Raw genomic sequence first — 22640 nt, 5'->3', positions numbered from 1 at the left:
TACCGAATTCGGTTAGGAGAATCGTCAGTCAATCGCTCTCTACAGTTATTTCAACTCGTCAAGTGTAAGTATTGCTTTTTGTTTCTTACTAGGTAAATGTTAAGTACCTGTAAGGAATCTCTTCATGGATCTCAATTTTAAACATTTCTAAGTTCCCTATTACTAAGCATTCTTGCATTTATATTTTGTAACCTTATAAAATTTATTTTAGAGCTTTTTCCACTTTTAATCATCCTCTTTTAGTATATTTTAAAAAAGAATACTCAAATTATAAAAAAAAAACAAAATATCAACCACTAGTAAATACCCTTTGATAGCTCATGGCAGCACCTCAGCTTTTGTTAATCTCGCACTTAACAAGCCTAATAGAAAAAAAACTAAATAAATTTCGCCAGAGGGAGCAATAAGTTAGGGATGGTAGGTTGTAAATATTTTAAAAGGAGGAGAAAAGAGTGCAGTTGAAATCCCCATACCTATAATGTGGTACCTACGGCAACAAAGTCCTCCCAGCATTGCAAAAATAAAGTTATGCCAGATCCATTCCTTTCAGAAATTTCTTGCAATAACTTCAAACATGAGTTTCGGTCAAGTTGCTATTCGATCATCTCTGATGGTTGTTGGAGTCTTGTGGGCTGTACTGTCTTTGGCGCAGGAAGCAAGCGCTTGGAATGGAGGATTTTCGAAAAACGCCCGTACGTTATACATAAACGGTTCCAAAAAGTATTTTTAACATTTATTATATTAATTTTGATAATTCTTCATCACCATCTTTCCGATGCATGGAATAACAAACCAGAACGTAAATATCTTCTCTTCATTTTGGACAAAATATTTTATTAATTTTAATAATATGCATTTTTTACTTTTATGTTCTCCATTGGAATTTGTTGCGAATCATCCAACAGTTGGTAAGTTTAAAACTATATTTGCAAGATCTTTTACAGGAGTTTTGAGATTGCAGGGATTCGTATATAATTATGGAAAGTTTTGATTACGGCAAATAATTGTTATTTAAAAGATGTACAATCCGATATGTAAGGGAGTGGCCTATTCCTTGAAAAACAGCATTAGAAGTGTAATTGGAATTTCCGTCAAATCTATCCTCCTAGTCGTTAGAGACTTACAGTCACGTGGCATTGCCCAATCACTTCTTCAGGAAATAGTAACACTACTACTTCAAAATATAGTTCTTGACACGGCCCCTACATAATGAATTGTACATCGCTTTAACACTGGGATCGGCTATAATGGGATGTTTCAATTTTATTCTGTTTCAAAACTCATACCCAGCAGTGGTTTTAAATTTAGATTGAATAGAAATGCCGTATCTAGAAGTCTTAATGATTTTATTCTTTTATAGGAAAGTAAAATGCTTCGCACCATCGAAATACACAAAGCTTACGATTGAACCACTGCGCTCGAACTAATGTCATGCACTTAAATCACAACAGATTTCTGTAATTAATTCGCACCGTTTAGTTTTCAAATAAAATGCATTAAAAAAATCTATGATTGTCCTTTTGTCCATCAATTCAAACGTTAAGTTTAAAATTTCTTCATGTTTATGTAGTTGTCAAAACTCATCTAGCCTTTACTTTATTGCGAAAGGGGTTAATACGAGTCTAGAGGTGGAAAATGGAAATCATAAAAGTCGGACGCAACTTAATTTAGTACAGGCGAAGGTTATGCTTTTTGCGCTCGACGCCCTGCCTTCGCCTGCACTAAATTGCGTTGCGTCCGACGTTTATGAATTCTAGCTTAAAACTACTATTTCTCATAAGAATGCCTCATTATTTTCGCTAGCTAAGACGTAACATGTGTTATTTGGATCTAAAGACGTTAGATACGACTTCAAGTATACCAGTCCACTAAAGTTCTTTTGTTTCAAGCAATATCTATTGTCTTTGTTTTCTACATACTAGATGTTCCATTTTTAGACAACAATGTGGTCAAACACCATCCTCTATTTTACCCCCGACTTCAAAAAAGGGTATACTTCCATTGGATAGAACACAGTTGGACCGAATTCCGATTTGTATAATTGTAGCAAGAGGGAATTAACTATAAGAAGGCCTAAAAAAATCCAGTGCTCGCGAGATAGTCGACAATCCCTCCTCATGGGAGGGGGAGGGTGGAAACGTAAGCGAGACTCAATATTTCCACCATCTATCTCTTACTATCTTTTAACTTTTCACTAAGCCTTGGTTTGGATTTTGGAACTCGCGAAATTATAAGTATAGTACACTTGATTCGATTTAGAAATAATTATAGAATGATTTTACGTAGACTTTCATATTCAACTCCATCAAGTTAGGTTCAAAACCTTTAACTTTAGCTTTTTTTTTGAGGGAAAGCATAAGAGAAGGCCCAGAAAATCTAATACTGAGAGGACTCTATAACACAGCCCACGCATCTTGTCTGAAGATTCAAAGTGATGCTGCTGAATTTTTTTTTAATAATAAAGTATCTATTTTTGATAAATTCATAACCATTTCTTTAATCTCACCCTCGTCCTAAAATATCAGAATTGCGCTGGTTCCTAACTAAAATACCCCAAATAAGAAGGGCTAGCTCATTTAAGATTCATTTTACATTGCAGTTAATTTGAACCGGGGTAGATTTAATTTTAGAAGGAGGAATGGAGAACGGTTAGTATTTACTTTAGTTCAGTACCAGTATTTAGCCCCTCCCTCCAACACGTAACGAAAAGTTTAAATTTTCTGATTGGCTCAATTAAACTACGTTTCGATGACGTTAATGTTGACCGGGACGGCAAAAAATACGTAATTCCTATTTACCTCTGTCACTATGACCCGCCTTTTATTTCATACCCCCCCCCCATTGTCCGGTGGAAGGGGTCCGGGTCTTTGACGATGGATTAGAAATTACAACATACGTAATTTAATTCTGACTCTCTCCGTTCAGCACGTTTAATTAGCATTAATTATTTCTGTCATGAAAAATGGACTAATTTTCATCTTAATCATTAAACAAAACGCATTCTAGCATTCTTAGACATACCCCATTAATTCAAAATATATTTTAGAGTTTAAAACAAAAGTTAAATCTTGTCATATATTGAACCGAATTTACATAAAAACATTACCCTATGACTCGTAAGTATTGGTGTGCCATAAAGGCTTATAGTATCTTCATTGTCCATGCGAGACAAAAAATCAAGAGACACTTTCTTCGATCTAAAGTTTATCTTCCACACAAGAACGGAATAGAAGCATGATCTAATGTGATTTTCTTTCTTAGTTGAGTTGGTTAAGGGTAGAGACTAGAGAGATAGCATAAAATACGATGGTTTGCTTTTCAGGTAAATCCACCACCAGGAGACGCTTTCCACGCTTTTATAAAAAATATGTGCTTTAAACAAATATTCTTGCGACCCATACTTATGGAGAGTGCCATAAGGTTATAATTTAAATGAAAGATATGAAACTGAAGAACTTTGTCTTGAAAACATATTTACTTTTGTATCTCGCCATTTTCATCCAATAAATTTTAGAGCGTAACAATACGTTATAAATTGAAATAATATTCAAGAAAATAAATTATTCTGAGTTACTGTTATCAGCATTATTCCATGGTTAATAGTTGATCTTTGAAACTGGCTAGAAGAATGAAGTTAACGTGGGGGTTTTAAATTTCATTATTATTTTCAAATATTATCAAAGATATAAAAGTCATATAAAACGTTGCAAACACTAATCAACCAACTTGTGAAATTAGCACACGAACGTGTAAAAGTACTATAATCGTTAAACGGAATTTTTGTCCATTTTAAAGCGACGCTATTACAGCTTCTAACTTTATTAATAAACTTCAAGAATTAAAGATGGCTATCATGGCTAAGTTTCTTCGTTCAGCTTTCATGGTGGTTGCCCTAGCTTCGTTTATTGGCTATAGTTTTGGCGGTTCTTTCGGATACGCAGCGCAAGGTAATCCTTAGTTCTACAACTAGAGTTAAAGGGTATGGGAATTTACAATTTCATATCATATTTTAGCACGAAAGTGGTATTATATTACACTTTCAAGTCTCTACTTTCAAAATATCAAGTTTATAATATAATTGAACCAAAGTTTCTATTTTGAAAATCCATTGAAAAATCACGAAAACTCAGTTTCGATATAAAAATCATTTTGTCCTGTCAGCTTGTTCGGTTGGTTTATGACATCACTATGACGTTGAGGAAAAAAACGCGGGAAACCTATACGCGCGAGCGCGAGCGCGAACTATATGCGTCTCGAGTTCTGTCCATGCTTTGATGGCGGAGAGAGTGGCACCATCTCGCGTGTGTGACGTCATAAACAAGAAAACGTTGAATAATTACTAGCCTTTTTTAAAAAGTGGATTTTAAATAATTTCATATGAAGCATTTTCAAATGCATATTGCCAAATAACTAGAAATCGGAGAATTAAAAGCTTGATATTTTTGAATTCACAGTAAATAATTCTATCTTTTGCTATATAAATCAGAGGTTTTTCAAACGAAGCTTCTCATACCCTTTAACTTTTGTGTCTCTTTAAGTGTCTTAGGCTGACATTTGTGAAACGAGATTAATGATATTACAGTTATATAATTTTTCTGTAATACTTTATATAAATATGGATCTCTTAGGTAGAATTCTAAGTAGGCCTACATGTAATTACGTATAAGCATAAGATTTTAAGATATGTTCCATAAGTATGACACTTCCTAAATTTCGTAATGCTATAGACTTACTGAATACTGAGAGCTAGTTCGAGAACGACGGGAGAATTCAGTACACTCGGTTTTGTAGTCCATCCTCCTATTTAGTCTGTACTAAGCCTTTGACAGCACCTCACCAGGCGTCGCTTTACGAGAATCTATGACGTTCCACCTACGTCATTTCATGATAAGCTCTCAGTAACCAGTGACAAACTTATGGAACATATCTTAAGAACTTATGGTATAAGAAATGTTTTCCAATAATCTGTTCCGATTTCAAACTATAAAGATTGAACTAACATATTTTCTTCACAATTAACAGGAAAATAAATGACGATCAAGTTTCAGACATGGTTGCATGATCCTGATGGACGATGATCAAACTTTTTGATTGTGAATTGTATCCATCGAAGCATGTAATTGTGTTCTGCTGAAAATAAAGCATTTGAAAGCTAATGGTGTCGTTGATTTCATAGAAAACAGTAGAGGTACACTTTTATGTGAAAAGTGTTTTACTCATTGCCTTCTAACCTTTATAATAACGATACGTTGTAAAATCCTTGCACTTTTCTTTAAAGCGTTATGATAAACGCTTATCAAGTACTAAAGATATATTATTTATTGATTAATAAATCATCCATATTAAGATATATTCAAAGTTGTGATAAAAACCTTTCTAACACAATTACTTCGTATTTTAAAATGTTCGACTTGGAGGATAAAGTAGCAGTTATTACTGGAGCTGGATCAGGTATTGGAAGAGCAACAGCGGTTCAATTTGCCATATTGGGTACCTCGTGAAGCATTTTTGACAAAAAAGTGAACGGTTTATTGGATACGAAAGAAATGTGTGTTCAAGCTGGATAAGTCTTAACCGTATCTGGTGACGCGAGAGATCACTTAATCCAGGAGACAATCAAAAGATTTGGAAAAATTAACACGCTAATCAACTGTGCAGGATTAGGTTCTATGTCTGAGGGGATAGAAGCCTTTGACGATGAAGAACTAGATAAAATAATGAACGTTAACCTGAAAGCGTTAATATCCCAAACCAAGCTAGCAATACCTCATTTGAAAATAAGCCGTGGTGATATTTTCAATGTTTCGAGTAGCGTGACCTCTACAACCTTAAGCAATAAAATCGCCTACTCTGTTCAACCTGGAATCATCAATACGAATTTTATCAAGAATATTACTGGATTTGACGCTTTCAAATCCAGTGCAATTCATGATTCGTATAAAAACTTTGTTTTGGGAAATACCATTCCGGAGCCGATTGAAGTAGCAAAATCAATCGCTTTCTTAGCCTCAGATGCAGCCTCGTTTATAACAGGAACTGCACTCATCGTTGATGGAGGATATAATTTAGCTTGAGGTACTACAAATAATTGCCTTGAATGAAATTAATTTTAAATTTAAATAAAATAAATCCGTTTATCCAATATTAATTTTAAATTGAATTAAATAAAACCCTCTAATCGAAAATAATTGTTAATTGAACCAAAATAAATATTTTTAATCGAAATGATATGAATCCTCCTAGTCTGAAAACTATGTATACAAACGTTAAATTCCGTAAAAACAATAACCCAAACCCGTATAAAAGTCAACCTAACCCAAAAGCACTGTTGACCCTACAATACTATTCATTTTACTGTAAAATTAAATACGTTCTGAAATACAAAGTCAAAAATACGTGGTAACCTGTTAGTAAAGCTAACCCACTTACTGTCAAATGATCGTTCTTCTCATACAAAATTAAGGTAAAAGTACAAAGTCACTTGTCTGTAACGCTAAGCCTTGTCAGTTTCATCACGTTCGGAAATGAAACTTTTAAGTGCTAAAATTTTAAATAACTATATTATAACCATACCAAATCAAGGTATTATTCGACAGTATGATAGGTAAACTATGTATAGACCGTATAGAAATATCTGTTAAGTATTATCTAATTATAAAACCTTAATAATTAGGATATCGCGGTCGTATATGGCTCAGTTTGGCGTTCCCTTTTTTCTTTAAAACCCATCCGTTCCAACAATTTGGTTATCCCTGTTATCTTCGTATTTATACGGAATAACGGGGTCAATGCTCGCTTCTTCTCATCACGCATTAAAATTTCGCTTTTTACTAAATTATACCGTGCGAAGGAGCGTTGAGAGCGACTCAATTCAATTTTTGAATTGCCCTTGCCCTGGTGGTGAGGGCTACTAATTAATCAAAAACTAAATACACATATACCATATTTACGTTAGCTTGATAAAAGACGTAGAAGTCTGGAAACGGCCCCATGTTATACTGCGCACGGTATTACTTTTCTTAAATAATTAGGACGTTAACATTTCGAAGTTCGAAGAAAAAAACTGGTTTTCGGTTAACCGATTAATTTAAATGGCCGGTTTAACCGATGCAAAAAACTGGACCAAGAACAGGTTTTTATCCGGTCGTTTATGATAAATGTTGAAAAATGCTATACTCCAAGGTGAACTCAAAGACTAAATATTAGTACCGATTAGTTAATACCGATAGGCTCCAACAAATGCCGTTTTCCATTGGCATTCTACTTCTACAAAATGCCAATGGAAAATTGCTCGATAGATGAAGTAATTCTCTTGGAGTGAGAACGAAAATTCCTTTAAAACTACATCATTTGTGTTTTATTATTATGTCTCCTTTAATACTGCTCCATGGTGGTACATTGCCAGCAGCCAACCGAAGCTAAGTAACAAGTGACCAAAAACGAAAACTTTTCTTTTTGTGATTTAAAAAAAAACTGATTCGGTTTTAATTTTAAAAAACCGAAGAATTAAAAACCGGTGCTCCGGAGTTGAAAAAACCGGTTTTCGGTTAAACCGGCCGGTTTTTGACATCCCTAATATACACTACTCCAGTTCGTTATTATGTCTTGTTGAACTTGTTCCCATTATACTTAATTCTATTTACAATTTGTTTTAGCGACCACGGGTACAGAGGTGACGTTATTGATATGCAGATTTTTACTCCATCTATGAGTGCCTCTTATTTAAGAAAAGTGACATCATTCGCAAAGTAAAATAGGGCCATTTAGAGTTCAAGCTAATTTACGGATTACGTGTGCTTTATTTTTGGTTAATTAGAAACCCTCACCACCAGGGCAAGGGCAATTCAAAAATTGAATTGAGTAGCTCTAAACGCTCCATCGCACGGTAAAATTTAGTAAAAAGCGAAATTTTAATACGTGATGAGAAGAAGCTTTTATTGTTTATTAAATTAGGTACAGCTTAAAGAAAATTTAAGCTGTAAAAAGCTTTTAGCAGAAAACCAAGATCATTCCAAAACATAAAGTACCTTAAACAGTAACACTAATTTCCAAAAATGTTAAGACAAAAATAGTAATGCTAGATTACTTTGATTTCAAATACTAAAACAATTAAAATATTAGTGTTAAATTATCCTGATTTAAAATATTTACTATGGGTAGCTCTCCGCGGCACCACTTATCTATGAAATCGAGGCGTTGCAAGGTGTTCAGGTCGGCTCGCGCTCGCATGAGTATTCTGGCTCGTGGATCATAAGTGTGGACACTGGTTGTTTGGCAAAAACTTTGGAATTCCTCGCGTCCCAGATCTGGAAGCGCAATTCGGAGACGATGATCCGATAAACGTAACGTAAAGGTCCTACGACCGGGATGATGAGAAGAAGCGAGCTTTGACCCCGTTATCCCGTATAAATACGAAGATAACAAGGATAACGCAATTGTTGGAACGAATGGGTTTTGAAGAAAAAAGGGAACGCCAAACTGAGCCACATATGATCGCGATATTCTAATTATTAAAGTTTAACAATTAGATAAAACTTAACAGACATTTCTACTGGGTTTGCACATAGTTACCCTATCATACTGTGGAATAAAAACTACGTTCTGTGGTTTAAATCCAATTTTATGTAAAGTTGGGGCAGGGTCGGATTAATAGGGGGACCGAGGGGGCAGCACAAAATGACCGAATGTTTAACGAAACTAAATTGAATGTATATAACAATGTTTGAGGGAATAAGACAAATTCCCTATACGTACGTACCGACTGTCCAGTGTCCAACGGAGGTGACTTGACCCCAACCATTTCTTCTGTCACTACACAAGAAAAAATCATTTCCTTCCCTGATTAATCACATACTGAAACCTGATCCTTACCGAGGACCCACAGTGGGACCAAATTGCATAGAAACCCTTAAAAAAATACTCTACGGTAAGTCGGCTATCCTCAACTCCACCGTCCATACTCGTTTACTAGAAACACTAGGCCTATTAACCGGAGACATATTTGTTTTCGGGAAAAAATTTCGAATACATTACGCCTGCGCCAACCAGGAGACCTCTGATTGGCTGCGAGGCTGCGATCTTTGCGAAAATCTTTGACATGCCAAAGATTTTCGCGAGGTTTGCAAGGCCTTGCGAGCTTAGCTTTGGCGCGAATTTCTGTAGTGTAAACGATCCGAGCGAAGCGACGTACCGGGCGAGCGAGCGTTACGTAGCTTGCTACGCGAAAAAAAGCCATAGTGTGGACGGACCTCACTGTCGAACAGCGTTTAATACGAATACGGTTTTTTTTAGTTTCATTTTCCCATGCAAACAGACTGAATACACAAGTAAAACGAAACGATTTGGTATTCAAGGGGTTTTGCGATGAAAAAACCTAATAAGTGTATCGAGCAATAGATAATTTAATTTTGTGACGTACGGTTAGACCTATTGAATAAAGTCAAGAATTTTTACTTTTTCCGCGTCATAACTTCCATTTAGAACGAAACTAACGGAAATGATCAAATTGCGTGACCGATGTATATAAAATTGAAACACTGGCAGAAATTCATATATTTTCTACTGTGCATTCCTGATACAAGGTTTCATTTAACAGAATAAATAAAATTTCCATTATTTCAAAGCTGAAGAGTAAAAGTGTTAGCCGTTTCCTAAGACCAATCATTTCAAACATTTATTTTCATTTTTTTGAAATCCATCGTAAAATAAAATGTAGTTAAACACAAAATTTTATGGCGTATATTTTAAAAATTGTGTCTGATTCGGAAGAGAGGGTTCATGGATATACTTGTAATTATTGTAATATCCATGTTAACATTGAACACAAACTGCAGAGGTATGTCAACCATTATTTTCGTCAAGTTTTGTACGGAAAAACTCTCTATTTAAATTAATGGTGAATATTTTCAGCTTACAAGGCGCCGGAATTCTTATACCGAGGTTTGTTACACACTGTCCATAGCCTTGTAATACTCTCCATAAGTACTAGTATCAGCCATGTCAATTCGAGACTTGTCTATCAGATACTATACTCCACCATCTTTGTTTAAAGATTTCTCTAGAATTTGAATAGAATAGAGTCAGGCCTACTGTGACTTTCTTTCTTCCTCTACTAAAAAATGAGTAAAAATACCCCACGAAGAAGCACCACTCTATCGTTTTATAATTAATTCGCGCAAGTGAATCCATACTTATGGAGATTAATATAGGTTTATGTTTTCTATATATATTTTAAATAATATATTCTGTTTTGATTACTTTTTTTGCAGAAGTTTTGGAATGGCCTCGAATATATCCCGACTGTGGTGGATCCCAACAATCGCCAGTTAACATTGATGCTGCAGCCACAGTTACTGCAGTTTTTACTCCAAAACTTGACTTGAGTGATTATTATAAAAAGGTTTCAAATCTGATTCTTGAGAATGATGGAGATACAGGTATAATTTAAATACACTCTTTGCAAAGTGGCTTGTAGTGTTATCGCAATGACTCTAGAGGGAGTCTTTCTTATAGAGGCAAAATCTATCTACCCCATTTCCGTAAAAGCTGAATTTACGCGCATGAATTTGCTACATATCCTTTCCATCAGAATCCGAAACCTTTATCACCCAGTCAAACGGTTTTCTATGTCGTTTACAAGGTGTTTTAGATTTTTAAATAAGAAAAATTGTTTGTAAGACTCAGTTTCAGTGCTCGAAATTAAACGCTACTATTCCTATATTAATAAGGACAAAAGTCGAACAAGGTCTGAAATAATTAAGTTTCATTTTCAGCTAAAGTAGAGTTAAAGGACATCATTATCGTACGTGGAGGACCTTTGATGTCAAATTCGTTTAAACTAGAACAATTTCACTTTCATTTTGGGAAAAACAACAACGGATCCGAACATACTGTCAACCGATTTCGTTTCGCTTTTGAGGTAAAACTATACTGCCAAACAATTAATATTATCAATGATAAAATGAATAATAGTTTGCCTATTTACCAAATACTTTTCAGATTCATTTTGTACATAAGAATCTCAAGTATGCAACTATTACAGATGCTACTAAATACCCTGATGGTGTAATGGTTATCGCTGTTTTTGGAAAGGTAATCATATTCAAGAAACCCGTTTTACAGTTCAAACCAGTGACATTAGGGTAGAATTGTAAAAATTCATTGGGAAAACGCCACTAGGCCTAAAGATTTCCTCACATATCACACAAATTCACTACGTAAATTTCCGATTCAAAAAAGCCCATTTCACCAGACTTTTATTTCGCCGATTCAATTTCGACCACTTACTATTTCACCTTAACGCTAACATATGCTCGATTTTGGTTTTTTCTCTTAGATTATAAGAAATGGTAAACCAAACCATAACTAACTTATCCCATCCCAGCCTAGCCTGGCCTAAAATTACCGAGCCTAGCCTAGACTAACATTATCTAACCAAACAATACCTAGCCTAGACTAACATTATCTAACCAAACAATACCTAGCCTAAACTAACATTATCTAATCTTACAATACCTAGCCTAGACTAACATTATCTAACCTAACAATACCTAGCCTAGACTAACATTATCTAACCTAACAGTACCTGGCCTAGACGAACATTATCTAACCTAACAGTACTCGGTCTGGACGAACATTATCTAACCTATTAGTACTTCTCCTAGACGAACATTACCTAACCTAACAGTACCTGGCCAAGACAAACATTACCTAAACTTACAAAGTCTAGCCTTAATTAATCCATAACACAATTCATACGTTTTTTGGTAACAAATCCTGTGGGCTTTATTTTTCTTGTCTATTTTTATGTATTGGAATTGAGTCATATGACATTGGGAAATGGGGGACACTTAAAGTTAAGGCGTTACCAAAATGGGAATAAAATCCCAAATAATATTTCGATAATACGTGTTGTGGTTGTCTATGCCATAACGAAATTCATCTTCCAGTTGGACGAGAGAAACATACATGGCGAACGTCTCTCTTTCATTACCGATAACTTAAATCGAATTGTTAATCCCGGAAATGAAATAGTTCTTCCGGGACCCTTCGACTTATCGTCACTCATACCGTATATTGACAAGGGCTACGGTTATTGGACTTACGAAGGGTCATTAACGACGCCATTCTGTCAGGAAGTTGTCCTGTGGATTGTCAGTGATAAACCTCTTCTTATCAACGCGAACCAGGCGAGTCATTGATCTTAACATTCTGAGAAATGTTAACATGATGCTTTCATAACCACTGTTAAATTTTAAGATCACATCTGTGTAGCTTCGAAAGTATACGCAATCTATTGCACATTCATATCGTCCATCTATTGCGGGTGAAGTTCTACACATCGTTAAGAGAGTATTCAAAGATTAGCATCAACAGGTTTAAAATGACTATCGTTTGGGAAAAGGAATGGGGTACACATCATGTTTCGGCTTATTGGCCAGCTGTACTGAGCTGGATACGGTAAAAGCGCCGCTTATCGCCAATAAGCAGAAACATGATTCCATTTCTGAAGCAATAGGGCTTTCATGTTATTTTTCGCCGATTGACAATGCTCGATCTATAGAGACACTAATTGTTAAAATTCAAAGCAGAAATCGTGCTTGGTTCGGGAGGCATTTTGCTTGGATTGGGCCTTTTCTTAATTAAAAATACAAACAGAAGGGGTTTATATTGTCTGTTTTTTATTTTATTTTATTTTTTAGTAATTTTTTTTGCCAGCATGGAGTCGAGGATGCCCATTACTGCACTATTTTCGAGAATCATAGCCCAATTCCGCACACTTTTTATAGCCCATTTGCGCACAGTTTTTACATTAAAATTTTAGTTCACCATTTTTTACCATAATCCATTTCCACACATATTTTCTAGATATTGTAATCGATAATTCTGAACTTTCTTTTTAAAGATTGCGAAGTTTAACGTTTTGAAAAATGAGGAAGGTGTTTTAACCGCTGGGAACAACCGTTACCTTCAAAGACTTAATGGTAGGAGAATTAAACATGTTCCGGCTTAGTGTAAATAGACCACTTCCGTCTTTTGATGGTGGCTTTTCCGCTATCTACTTAACACACATTTTGCGACACTAATCCAGTCTGTACATTCTTATTGTTACCGAGTTCTTTTTTTGGTTAAATAAAAAATCGTCAACGAAGTAAACGGCTTTGGGAGCATGTTGTTTCGCATCAGTTTTGTGACGTCATTTGTTATACCGACTAATAAGTGCGAGAGCTATAAAAAGTGTTTGGCGGATAATTCGATTATATTTTCAAAATTGCCCATATCATCTAATTTGCGTTCGAAAGAGATTTAGCCCAATACTTTCTGAAATAAATTAAATTTTAGTGAAATTGGTTAAGCCTTGGTACTTCTAGAGCTGTTTGAATATGCTGTAGCAGACGCCATTTTGATCGAGACGACACAAGTTGAACAAGGCGCCGGGAGTGTGGCGCACTCCTGTAAGCCAAGCTACTGGGCGGCAAAGTTTGAGGGAATACGACACATGTCGGCGATCCTCCCCTATAGGTGCCGACTGCCCCGTGTCCGCCGGAGGTGACTTGACCCCCACACCCCTTCCGTCACCTCCCAAGTAAACCTCATTTCCTTCCCTGATTAGTCACATACTGAAACCTGACTAATCGCATCCTTGTCGCGGACCCTTAAGGGACCCAATTTACATTGAAACCTAATAAAAAAAAAAAAAAAAAAAAAAGTTGAACAAGGCACCATAAATGCGTTGTTGAACGCTGACATAAACTTGATGCTATTGTTCACCTAGTATATGGGGCTATTTCCAGAATAAGCCTTTTCAAAAAGTCTCCTATACAAAATATGTAGCCGGGGGAAAAAGCAGAGATGGAAGGCATTTTTCCCTCCCTAATTTCTGCGCGCGCACCTGTGAAACGTCATTTTTAAAATCGCCTATTGTACGCCTTTCAACAACCTATAGTAATTATTATGTGTGTTTAATTTTAGGTTAATTAGTAACCCTTGCCACCATGGCAAGGGTAATTCAAAAATTTAATTGAATTAGATCTCAAAGCTCCTTCGCACGGTAAAATTTAGTAAAAAGCGAAATTTTAATGCGTGATGAGAAGAAGCGAGCATTGACCCCGTTATTCCGTATAAATACGAAGATAACAGGGATAACCAAGTTGTTGGAACGGATGGGTTTTAAAGAAAAAAGGGAACGCCAAACTGAGCCATATACGACCGCGATATCCTAATTATTTAAGTTTTATAATTAGATAATACTTAACAGATATTTCTATAGGGTCTAAATATAGTTTACCTATCATACTGTCGAATAATACCTTGATTTGGTATGGTTAAAATATAGTTATTTCAAATTTTAGCACTTTGAAAAATGTTTCATTTCCGAAGTTTAAGCTTTTTGGCGTAAAAAAATTATCTGTTATAGATCTCATACTTCACGAAATCCTTTAATGAATTGTGGTAATTTCTAAGGGTATAAATTTAACCTAATTATTGTTTGCCATGGTAACCTAACGTCATTAAAGATATATCGAAAGTTGTTCAAAATCAAATAATTATATATAAACCCTCTTTTTTTCAAACAGTGTCAAGATAAATCGTGAATATATCGGCGTGGGCCAATGTAACTTTAAAAATAAGCAGGATATGGTATCTCTTGAAGCAGACGTCCGTTGATTAAAAAAACGTCAACTTAACTTGGCAACAAAAAGCCCGAATACATGCAAACATGTTAAATTGTGATTAACGATTAGGCACCTATTTTCTATTTATATTCCCCATCCAACACAGCACAGGTAGTTTGTTTTTCACGCTTGTCATTGATGAAACGTACATGGTTTAGAGTTAATGACAATGAGGCCAGGGCGTTAAGCCTGGTTCACACCTGGCGAATTGAGGAGCGAACGGAGGAGCGAACTGAAGGCGCGAATAAGTAAGCGAATAGGTCCAAGCGAATGAAGGAGCGAAGAGCTGTCACACTAGGCAAATTGAGGGGCGAACTCTCCAAAAATTATAGCTGTAGGGGTGCTATATTGGCGGGAAAATTAGAAAGTTTGGCTGGTTTGTCTTTTTTCATCATTTCCAATGGATGATAGAATGATAGAAAGAAGGTGCTTGCAATACATTGGGTAGGATTTTTGTAGCTAGAGGATGAACTTAATCCAACAGCCAAGAAAAAAATCAAAAGGACTGTATCGAATTTGATTAAACGTCGTAACCAATTCAGTATCTATAACCTATTGCGGAAATTAAGAATGAATGATAGAGCCAATTATAAGAAGTGGTTGAGAATGACTCCGACAACATTTGAGAGTTTATTGCAAATGGTGGCTCCTTATATTCAGAAGAATGACAGAATTTTGAGAGAAAGCATTCTGCTTAAAGATAAGGCCAAGTATATTATGATGAAAGAAAGAAAAAAATCTTCTCTGGTCGCTAGAAAATAGATTTTTGGGCGATAATAGATAAGAGCTGAGCAGCGAATAAAAAGGCCTCCTACCCACCCACATTTTATACGGGCAAAGCTGACCTATTCGCTCGTAAAAATAGTTTGGAAACTATTCCGGGCGAACGGGGTGAGCGAATGGCCAAAACTATGTCAGACTACGCGAACGGAGTAGCGAACTGTTCATGACGGGCTATTCGCTCCTCCGTTCGCTCCTCAATTCGCCAGGTGTGAACCAGGCTTTACACAAGGAGGCCAGACTCCAAGGTGGAGTCAAAAGCGAGGCCTAGGTAAATGTGACTTTTGCCTTTAATTTCAATATGCTTTTCTCTCGGCTTAAAAAAATGGGTTTTAAGAAGAGTGTCGTAACAGGGTTGCCAGAAATTTTCAAGCTGACATTTGTAACTCTTCACGGAATATCTGAATATTTAAAGTACGATTTTCGTTGTTTTTGAAGCATAACAAAGCTACTTCAATTCCCTTAAACCAAATTAATTTCAAATTGAACTAAAATGAAACTCATTAATCCAAATTAATTTCAAATTGAACTGAAATGGATCCCATTAATCCAAATTAATTTCAAATTGAACTAAAATGAATCCCATTAATCCATATTAATTTCAAATTGAACAAAAATGAATCCCATTAATCCAAATTAATTTCAAATTGAACAAAAATGAATCCCATTAATTCCAATTAATTTCAAATTGAAGTAAAATGAATCCTATTAATCCCAATTAATTTCAAATTGAACTAAAATGATTTCAATTAATCCAAATTAATTTCAAATTGAACTAAAATGATTTCAATTAATCCAAATTAATTTCAAATTGAACTAAAATGAATCCGTTTAATCCAAATTTATTTTGAATTGAAATAATAAAATCCTTTTAATTCAAATTAATTTTCAATTACAATAAAAATCCCTTAATCAAATCCCGTGTCCACTGGAGGTGACTTGACCCCAACACACTCTGCCGATACTTCCCAAGTAAAAATCATATCCGTCCCTGATTAATCGTAGGACCCATCCTGGGATCCAGTTAAGGCGGAAGTAAATAATTTTGTGTTTCGGGAAAAAAATACTAGATGGCGTTGAAACTCGTCTCTTGACGGTGTTGCCAGAATATATTTTAGTTTGAATTCTACGCGCGAAACAACTGAAATTTACAATCCTTAGCCGTGATTGACAAGGGATAACAATACAGAACTGGCATCCTTGGCGGGAGCCGCCGGACCAGCCGAGACACTTCAACACAGGGGGTCGCTCGGCGTGTTGAGGATTATAAAAGGACGAAAGAAAACTCTTCAGATAAACCAGTTTTCTTTGCTCAGTATTAGAAGTTCATAACTAGAAGTACAAGGAGCTAGTCACTCAAATTTCATTTAGCTATCAAACCTCGAGGAGCTAATTACTGTCAAATTTGGGGTTAAGATTCATCATTTTAGCACTGCCAGGGGTATCCTAAAGTCGGAGAGCTTCCCCACATTATGTAGTTTTTGTTTTAAAAACCAGAATGGTATTTTGTGACCTTCGCAACTGTTCCTTTTTACATCAAAATATGGTTTCTAAAAAATCGTGAGCCTATAGAATTTTTGGTTGTCTCACTATGATTCTTCTGTAAGTACGATTCTAATAATCTACTCTTCACGGTAGCTCTTTTAAAGCTTAGCCACCTACTTTTTTTGGAAATTTGCTTGACACAACCCATTTCTTTAGTGACCATGGAAATTTAGAGTGAACTACGTTATCTTTTTGTAGCTTTGACAGGTGTTTTAGGCTTTGACCTTAGTGTTCCCGAAATTATTTCGTAAACTATACGGGATTTACGAGAGATATTCTGTGGGCACTGCCATAATCTGTCGGCGGCCTTTAGTTAGTGGCTGACATTCCCTGTCGTCAAACGCGCTCCGTAGCCTTGGCAGAACAACTCTCAGAAAAGGGGGCGGTAACCTCGTAAGTCCCGTATAGCTCCACATTCCCTTCTGTTACCATATTACAATTAGAAAAGCATTCCTGAACCCCTTTTTTCGGAAACATCTCTAGTCAAAATATTCTTACGTTTGGGACTGTTGTTGTAAATTAGAAGTAAAGCGAGCTTACGGTTTTTGCGACAAATCTTTCTACCTCTACTACTACCCATTACCCTCAACAAATACAAAACTAAACTATTCACTATGCCATAAAAGTACAGCGTCTAAATTATCGTAAGCCACGAAACAAACCTTTCAAAATTATCGCGTTGTACGCTGCTAAAACCTTCAAATACCTGAAAAATTTCCATAAAAATCCCCAGGGAAAATTTCGTGATTTCACCTTTTTAACGTAAAAAATAGGGGTAGGGAATCCTCAGTATCGGCAGTACAAGGGAGTTGATACAAAAACACTACAGCACAGGCGCCAAAAATGAGATGGAAGGCAAAGATTTACCTCCGTGCCTTTCCCCTTTAGTTATGGTTATACCGAATTGGTCTATACACCATTTTGATAATTCTAGAGAGAAACGCAGGGTATAAGACTCTGCCTTCTATCTCGCTTTTTTGACCCCCACCCCGGTTTTTTCTCGTCGAAAGAGTATATCTTCGTCTTGAAATCGTAGTACACAGTACAAGAATGACGTTACTGCTAAGTGCTAACGCGTTGTGGTGCAATTTTTACACGTTTCACCATATTTTTGCGTCAGCTCAAATTTATAGTGGACAGAGTTAAGGGGATCCGTCAGCGATGTTCGAGGTGATAAGAGCATAAAGAAAGAAAGGTATTGCACCTTCCTTCCTTTATGATAAAAGTGGTTTCAAAGGATTAGACACGCCCTTTCTTAGGGTTTCGAAGAACCGAATGGAGATAGGGAATAGAGAAAAAACCTTTAGGGTAGGGACATCTTCTGGATTTTAGCCGAACTATCGCTATTTTAGGTTTATTTAAGATTAAAAAACAACCACTTAGGATTAAACATTTCTACAAACTCGGTGGATAGATATTTAGATTAGCTATCCAATGCAATTTATTTGGAAGAAATAGCTTCACGGGTTGATGAGAGGTATCGACAAACTACATAGAATAATACTATTTGAAATAAATGTTTGTAACTAATTTTTAAATAATGCAACATTTTTTCTTTGAAGCTCCACTGGTAGAAAAGATTTCAAAGTAATTTATCAAAAAAACCGTAAAGCTCTATGCTAAACCATTCACTTAAACTACTGACACAAAAATGACCCTTTTTGAAGCTAAAACCTTTGACTTCCACCTTAAATTGTAACCCTAGGTGAGTATTCCTTAACTCTAACGTCTATTAATTTTCATTTGTGTTATTTCTCCGTCGTAATTTGAAGGGCGAAATGCTACAACTGATTTACTGTCCAACAGCGTTTAATACGAATAAGTTTTTTCTTTTTCAGTTTTTATAAATTTTTTCATGTAGGCAGACTGAATACACAAGTAAATCTAGACGATTTGGTATCCAAGGGGCGTTGCGATGAAAAAACCCGAAAAAGTGTATCGAGAAATAGATAGACGTAAAGTTATTGAGAAAAAGTCAACACCTGTTACTTTCCCTGCGTCATACCTGGTAAACGTCGAGGAGTGAGAAACTAACGGAAATGATGAAATTGCGTGAACGGTGCAAATGATATTGAAACACAGGCAGAAATTCACACATAGTGAAAAGTAATAGTCTTTCGCCCTTGCTATTAATGTACTCATTTTACACTGTGTATTTCTGACTGTAACTTAGCAGAAATAAATAAAGTCTGCATTACACTATAGTCACAGTCCTTCAGGATCAGTAAGTGAACAGTTCCTATTTTAGAACTTCGCGGCAAAAGTGTTAGTAGTTTCCCACGACCAATCACTTCGTATACGTTTAAAATCATCGTGAGATAAAATGCAGTTACGCACTAAATTAGATGGCGTATATTTTAAAAATTGTGTCTGATTTGGAAGAGAGGGTTCATGGATATTAGTGCAATTATTGTAGTGTTCTTGTTAACATTGAGCACAAACTGCACAGGTAGGTAAACCATGATTTATTTCAAATGTTGTACTGAAAAACTTATTTAAAATATCGGTGAATGTTTCAGCTTACAAGGCGCCGGAATTTTTATACCGAGGTTTGTTACACTATAAATAGCCTTGTAATACTATACATAGCCTTGTAATGCTCTCCATATGTATGGATCTACTTCAACACTATCAGAGACTGCTGCGACATCTTTGTTTAAAGATTTCGCTAGAAATAAAATAGAAAAAAAGCATTTCCTACTGTGATTTCCATTCTCGCCAAAGTTGGTTACGGATATAAATTTTGAGATCAGAGTTGGCTATGTTCTCTTTTTCTACCAAGTACGCCAACAAAAAAGGCACTCTACTATTAAAAATACCCCACGTAGAGGCACCCCTGTACCGTTTTAAGATGAATTTTTGCTAGTAGCAAATACCCTCACTTATGAAGATTATTATAGGTTTATGGTTTGACTTAAATTGACATTGAGAATACAGATCTTCAGGGGTAATTTAAGTCTGCAGTGACATAGCCTTTACCAGTAATACCAGGAGTTCTCTACTTTAAATCTTTAACTTGCCATTTTCTGGGCCTTTCTGCTCGAAATAAAGGGGAGGAGATGCAGAAACGTTACACCTAATGTATTTGAATAAGACTTTTGAGAGTCTTACTGACTGTCTCAGCTGTAATTTTCTTTAAAGCAATTAATTGCACATAACGTGTATAATAGTCTACATACTCTAGAATATAACGGTTATGAGTAGAACTTAGAGGTAAGGGAACTAAGATATCTACGCCCACTAAATCACAAGGTTGTTCAACAACGGTTAAATGCATTAAACCAGGGGTTTTCCGGTTGAGTTCCTTATATTGCTGACACATGAAATAAGTGGTAACAAATAAGGCGACATCGTTACGTAGTGTAGGCCAATAGTACCTGAATCTAACACGTTCGTAAGTGCTATCTCTACCTCTATGTCCCGCAGTCATACGTGCATGAAATAAGTGCAATGCTTGTGGTCTCAAACCAACGATAGGAACTTAGAAGCCAAGTGACATTGACGTAGTTATCGGCCTATCCGCGAAGCATACTTTGCATTGTGTGAACCAGTAAACCTAGGGTGAATAGGTTAGCCAATGGAACGCGAGGAAGGAGAAGCGGGCGGTTTATAAAAGTTTTAAGCCTTTCCCCTTACATTAAATCAGATTTCAGTATGGGGGCCTATGACTTCTAAAAGAATGCAAGTAGAAGAGGTTTATGCGAGTTTATGTCTTTACTAAAATTTTACTTTGACCGCTTTTTATGCAGAAGTTTTCGATTGGGCTCGAATATATCCCGACTGTGGCGGATCCCATCAATCACCAGTTAACATTGATGTTGCAGCCACAATTACTAAAGTTTTCACTCCAAAACTTGACTTGAGCGATTATTATAAAAAGGTTTCTAATCTGATTCTTGAGAATGATGGAGATACAGGTAAAATTAAATACACTATTTACAAAAGAAACCTATTCAGTGCCAATATCTTATTATCAGGATGACTCTAGAACAAGTCTTCCTTAGAGGCAAAATATATCTAGCCCATTTTCAAAATAGCAGTTCATTAAGTTTAACACTCACCTCTCAGAAAGTGAAATCTTTACGACATCACTCAAACGGCTCTCAGTGTCGTTTACAAGATATTTTAGATTTTCAAATAACAAAAATAATCTATAAGGCTCAATTTAAGCACTTAAACCTTGTTTGAAATTAAAGGCTACTATTCCTATTATTAACGACAAAAGTCGAACAAGCTCTGAAATAAAATTTGTTTTCAGCTAAAGTAGAGTTGAAGGACAACATTATCGTACGTGGAGGACCTTTGATGTCAAATTCATTTAAGCTAGAACAATTTCATTTTCATTTTGGAAAAAATCATAACGGATCCGAACATACTGTGAACCGATTTCGTTTCGCATTTGAGGTAAAACTATACTCCCCAACAATTAATATTATCAATGATAAAATAAATAATAGTTGGCCTATTTAACAAATATTTTTCAGATTCATTTTGTGCATAAGAATCTCAAGTACGCAAATCTTACAGATGCAACTAAACACCCTGATGGTGTAGTAGTTATCGCTGTTTTTGGAAAGGTAACAATATTTACAAAAGTCGTTTTACAGATGTAAAGGAGCGGTTTAAGCTTTTAGATTAATCAGAAAATCAGAATAGTCTTAAAGTCAGAATTCAAAAGGGCTATAGTGTGAAAGGCATAATTGCACCTAAACGACTAACATCTGCTCGATTTTGGTTCTTTATTTTTAAGGTAGTTTGATGGTAAACCAAACCACGACTAACATAACCTAGCCTAGTCCAACATAACATAACCTAGCCTAGCCTAGTCCAACATAACATAACCTAGCCTAGCCTACCCTAGTCCAACATAACTTAATCTAGCCTAGACACTGGAAAATTGAGAACCATCAAACAATAGGTGTTACCAAAATGGGAATATCCCAAATAATATTTCGACAATACGTGTTGTGGCTGTGTTTTCAATAACGAAATTCGTCTTCCAGTTAGACGAGAAAAACGTGCACGGCGAACGTCTCTCTTTCATCACCAAAAACTTAAATCGAATTGTTAATCCCGGATATCAAGTAGTTCTACCGGGACCCTTCAACTTATCGTCAATAATACCTCATATTGATAAGGGATACGGTTATTGGACTTACAATGGTTCCTTTACGACGCCATTCTGTCAGGAAGTGGTCCAATGGATTGTCAGTGATAAACCTCTTCTTATCAACGCGAACCAGGCAAGCCATTGTTCTTTATACACTGAACCTGAAATATACTAAACCCCTTACGGTGCCACTAGGCACTCACCTTCTAAATTCCTAGTAAATATTTGGACTGTTGTTCCAAGACATTATAAACTATAATCCTGAACTTTCTTTTTGAAGATTGCGAAGTTTAACGTTTTGAAAAACGTGGAAGGTGTTTTAAGCGCTGGAAACAACCGTTACCTTCAACATCTTAATGGTAGACAAATTAGACACGTTCCTGCTTAATGTAAAAAGACCAGTTCGGTATACTTAGCACACATTTTGCGACAGTATTCCGATCTGTATGAACATTCTTATCGTTATTGAATTGTTTTTTTTTGGTTAAATAAAAAATTTTCAACAAAGTAAACGGATGGGGAAGCAGGTT

The 22640-nt window shown here is 35.8% G+C and overlaps 2 protein-coding genes and 3 non-coding genes across 5 annotated transcripts; 3 read left to right on the top strand and 2 right to left on the bottom strand.

The window, feature by feature from the left end:
• The first annotated feature begins 574 nt into the window (after positions 1–574).
• Positions 575–12200, top strand: LOC149709060 (carbonic anhydrase 2-like). The gene is made up of 5 exons (XM_089863901.1): positions 575–692; positions 10269–10436; positions 10773–10918; positions 10999–11091; positions 11949–12200. The coding sequence occupies exons 1-5, from the start codon at positions 575–577 to the stop codon at positions 12198–12200; spliced, it is 777 nt and encodes a 258-aa protein (XP_089720027.1).
• Positions 6789–6904, top strand: LOC149709062 (U5 spliceosomal RNA). The gene has a single exon (XR_016381399.1). It is a non-coding gene; the product is annotated as a U5 spliceosomal RNA (small nuclear RNA).
• On the bottom strand, positions 7823–7939 carry LOC149709061 (U5 spliceosomal RNA). The gene has a single exon (XR_016381400.1). It is a non-coding gene; the product is annotated as a U5 spliceosomal RNA (small nuclear RNA).
• A 1789-nt stretch (positions 12201–13989) lies between the features above and the next one.
• Positions 13990–14103, bottom strand: LOC149709059 (U5 spliceosomal RNA). Its single transcript, XR_016381398.1, has one exon. It is a non-coding gene; the product is annotated as a U5 spliceosomal RNA (small nuclear RNA).
• A 3682-nt stretch (positions 14104–17785) lies between these two features.
• LOC149709058 (carbonic anhydrase 2-like) lies at positions 17786–22622 on the top strand. The gene is made up of 9 exons (XM_089863229.1): positions 17786–18477; positions 18563–18705; positions 18839–19449; positions 19520–19549; positions 20750–20917; positions 21259–21404; positions 21485–21577; positions 22004–22243; positions 22391–22622. The coding sequence occupies exons 3-9, from the start codon at positions 19392–19394 to the stop codon at positions 22496–22498; spliced, it is 843 nt and encodes a 280-aa protein (XP_089719355.1). The 5' UTR covers positions 17786–18477; positions 18563–18705; positions 18839–19391; the 3' UTR covers positions 22499–22622.
• Positions 22623–22640: the final 18 nt, after the last annotated feature.

The sequence above is a fragment of the Phalangium opilio genome, unplaced genomic scaffold, assembly GCF_054372755.1.
Source record: "Phalangium opilio isolate 3A_F unplaced genomic scaffold, DU_Popi_V2 ptg000013l_1, whole genome shotgun sequence".
In the NCBI taxonomy this organism is placed as follows: domain Eukaryota; kingdom Metazoa; phylum Arthropoda; class Arachnida; order Opiliones; family Phalangiidae; genus Phalangium; species Phalangium opilio.
Note: the sequence above shows the minus strand (reverse complement) of the source record. Positions and strands in the feature narration are given on the sequence as shown.

Coding starts and splice junctions, on each gene's coding strand:
- LOC149709060 (XM_089863901.1), top strand. CDS start 575: ATGAGTTTCGGTCAAGTTGCTATTCGATCATCTCTGATGGTTGTTGGA. Junction 10,919..10,998: donor GATTTCGTTTCGCTTTTGAG/GTAAAACTATAC, acceptor AATACTTTTCAG/ATTCATTTTGTACATAAGAA. Junction 11,092..11,948: donor TTATCGCTGTTTTTGGAAAG/GTAATCATATTC, acceptor TTCATCTTCCAG/TTGGACGAGAGAAACATACA.
- LOC149709058 (XM_089863229.1), top strand. CDS start 19,392: ATGGATATTAGTGCAATTATTGTAGTGTTCTTGTTAACATTGAGCACA. Junction 20,918..21,258: donor TGAGAATGATGGAGATACAG/GTAAAATTAAAT, acceptor ATTTGTTTTCAG/CTAAAGTAGAGTTGAAGGAC. Junction 21,405..21,484: donor GATTTCGTTTCGCATTTGAG/GTAAAACTATAC, acceptor AATATTTTTCAG/ATTCATTTTGTGCATAAGAA.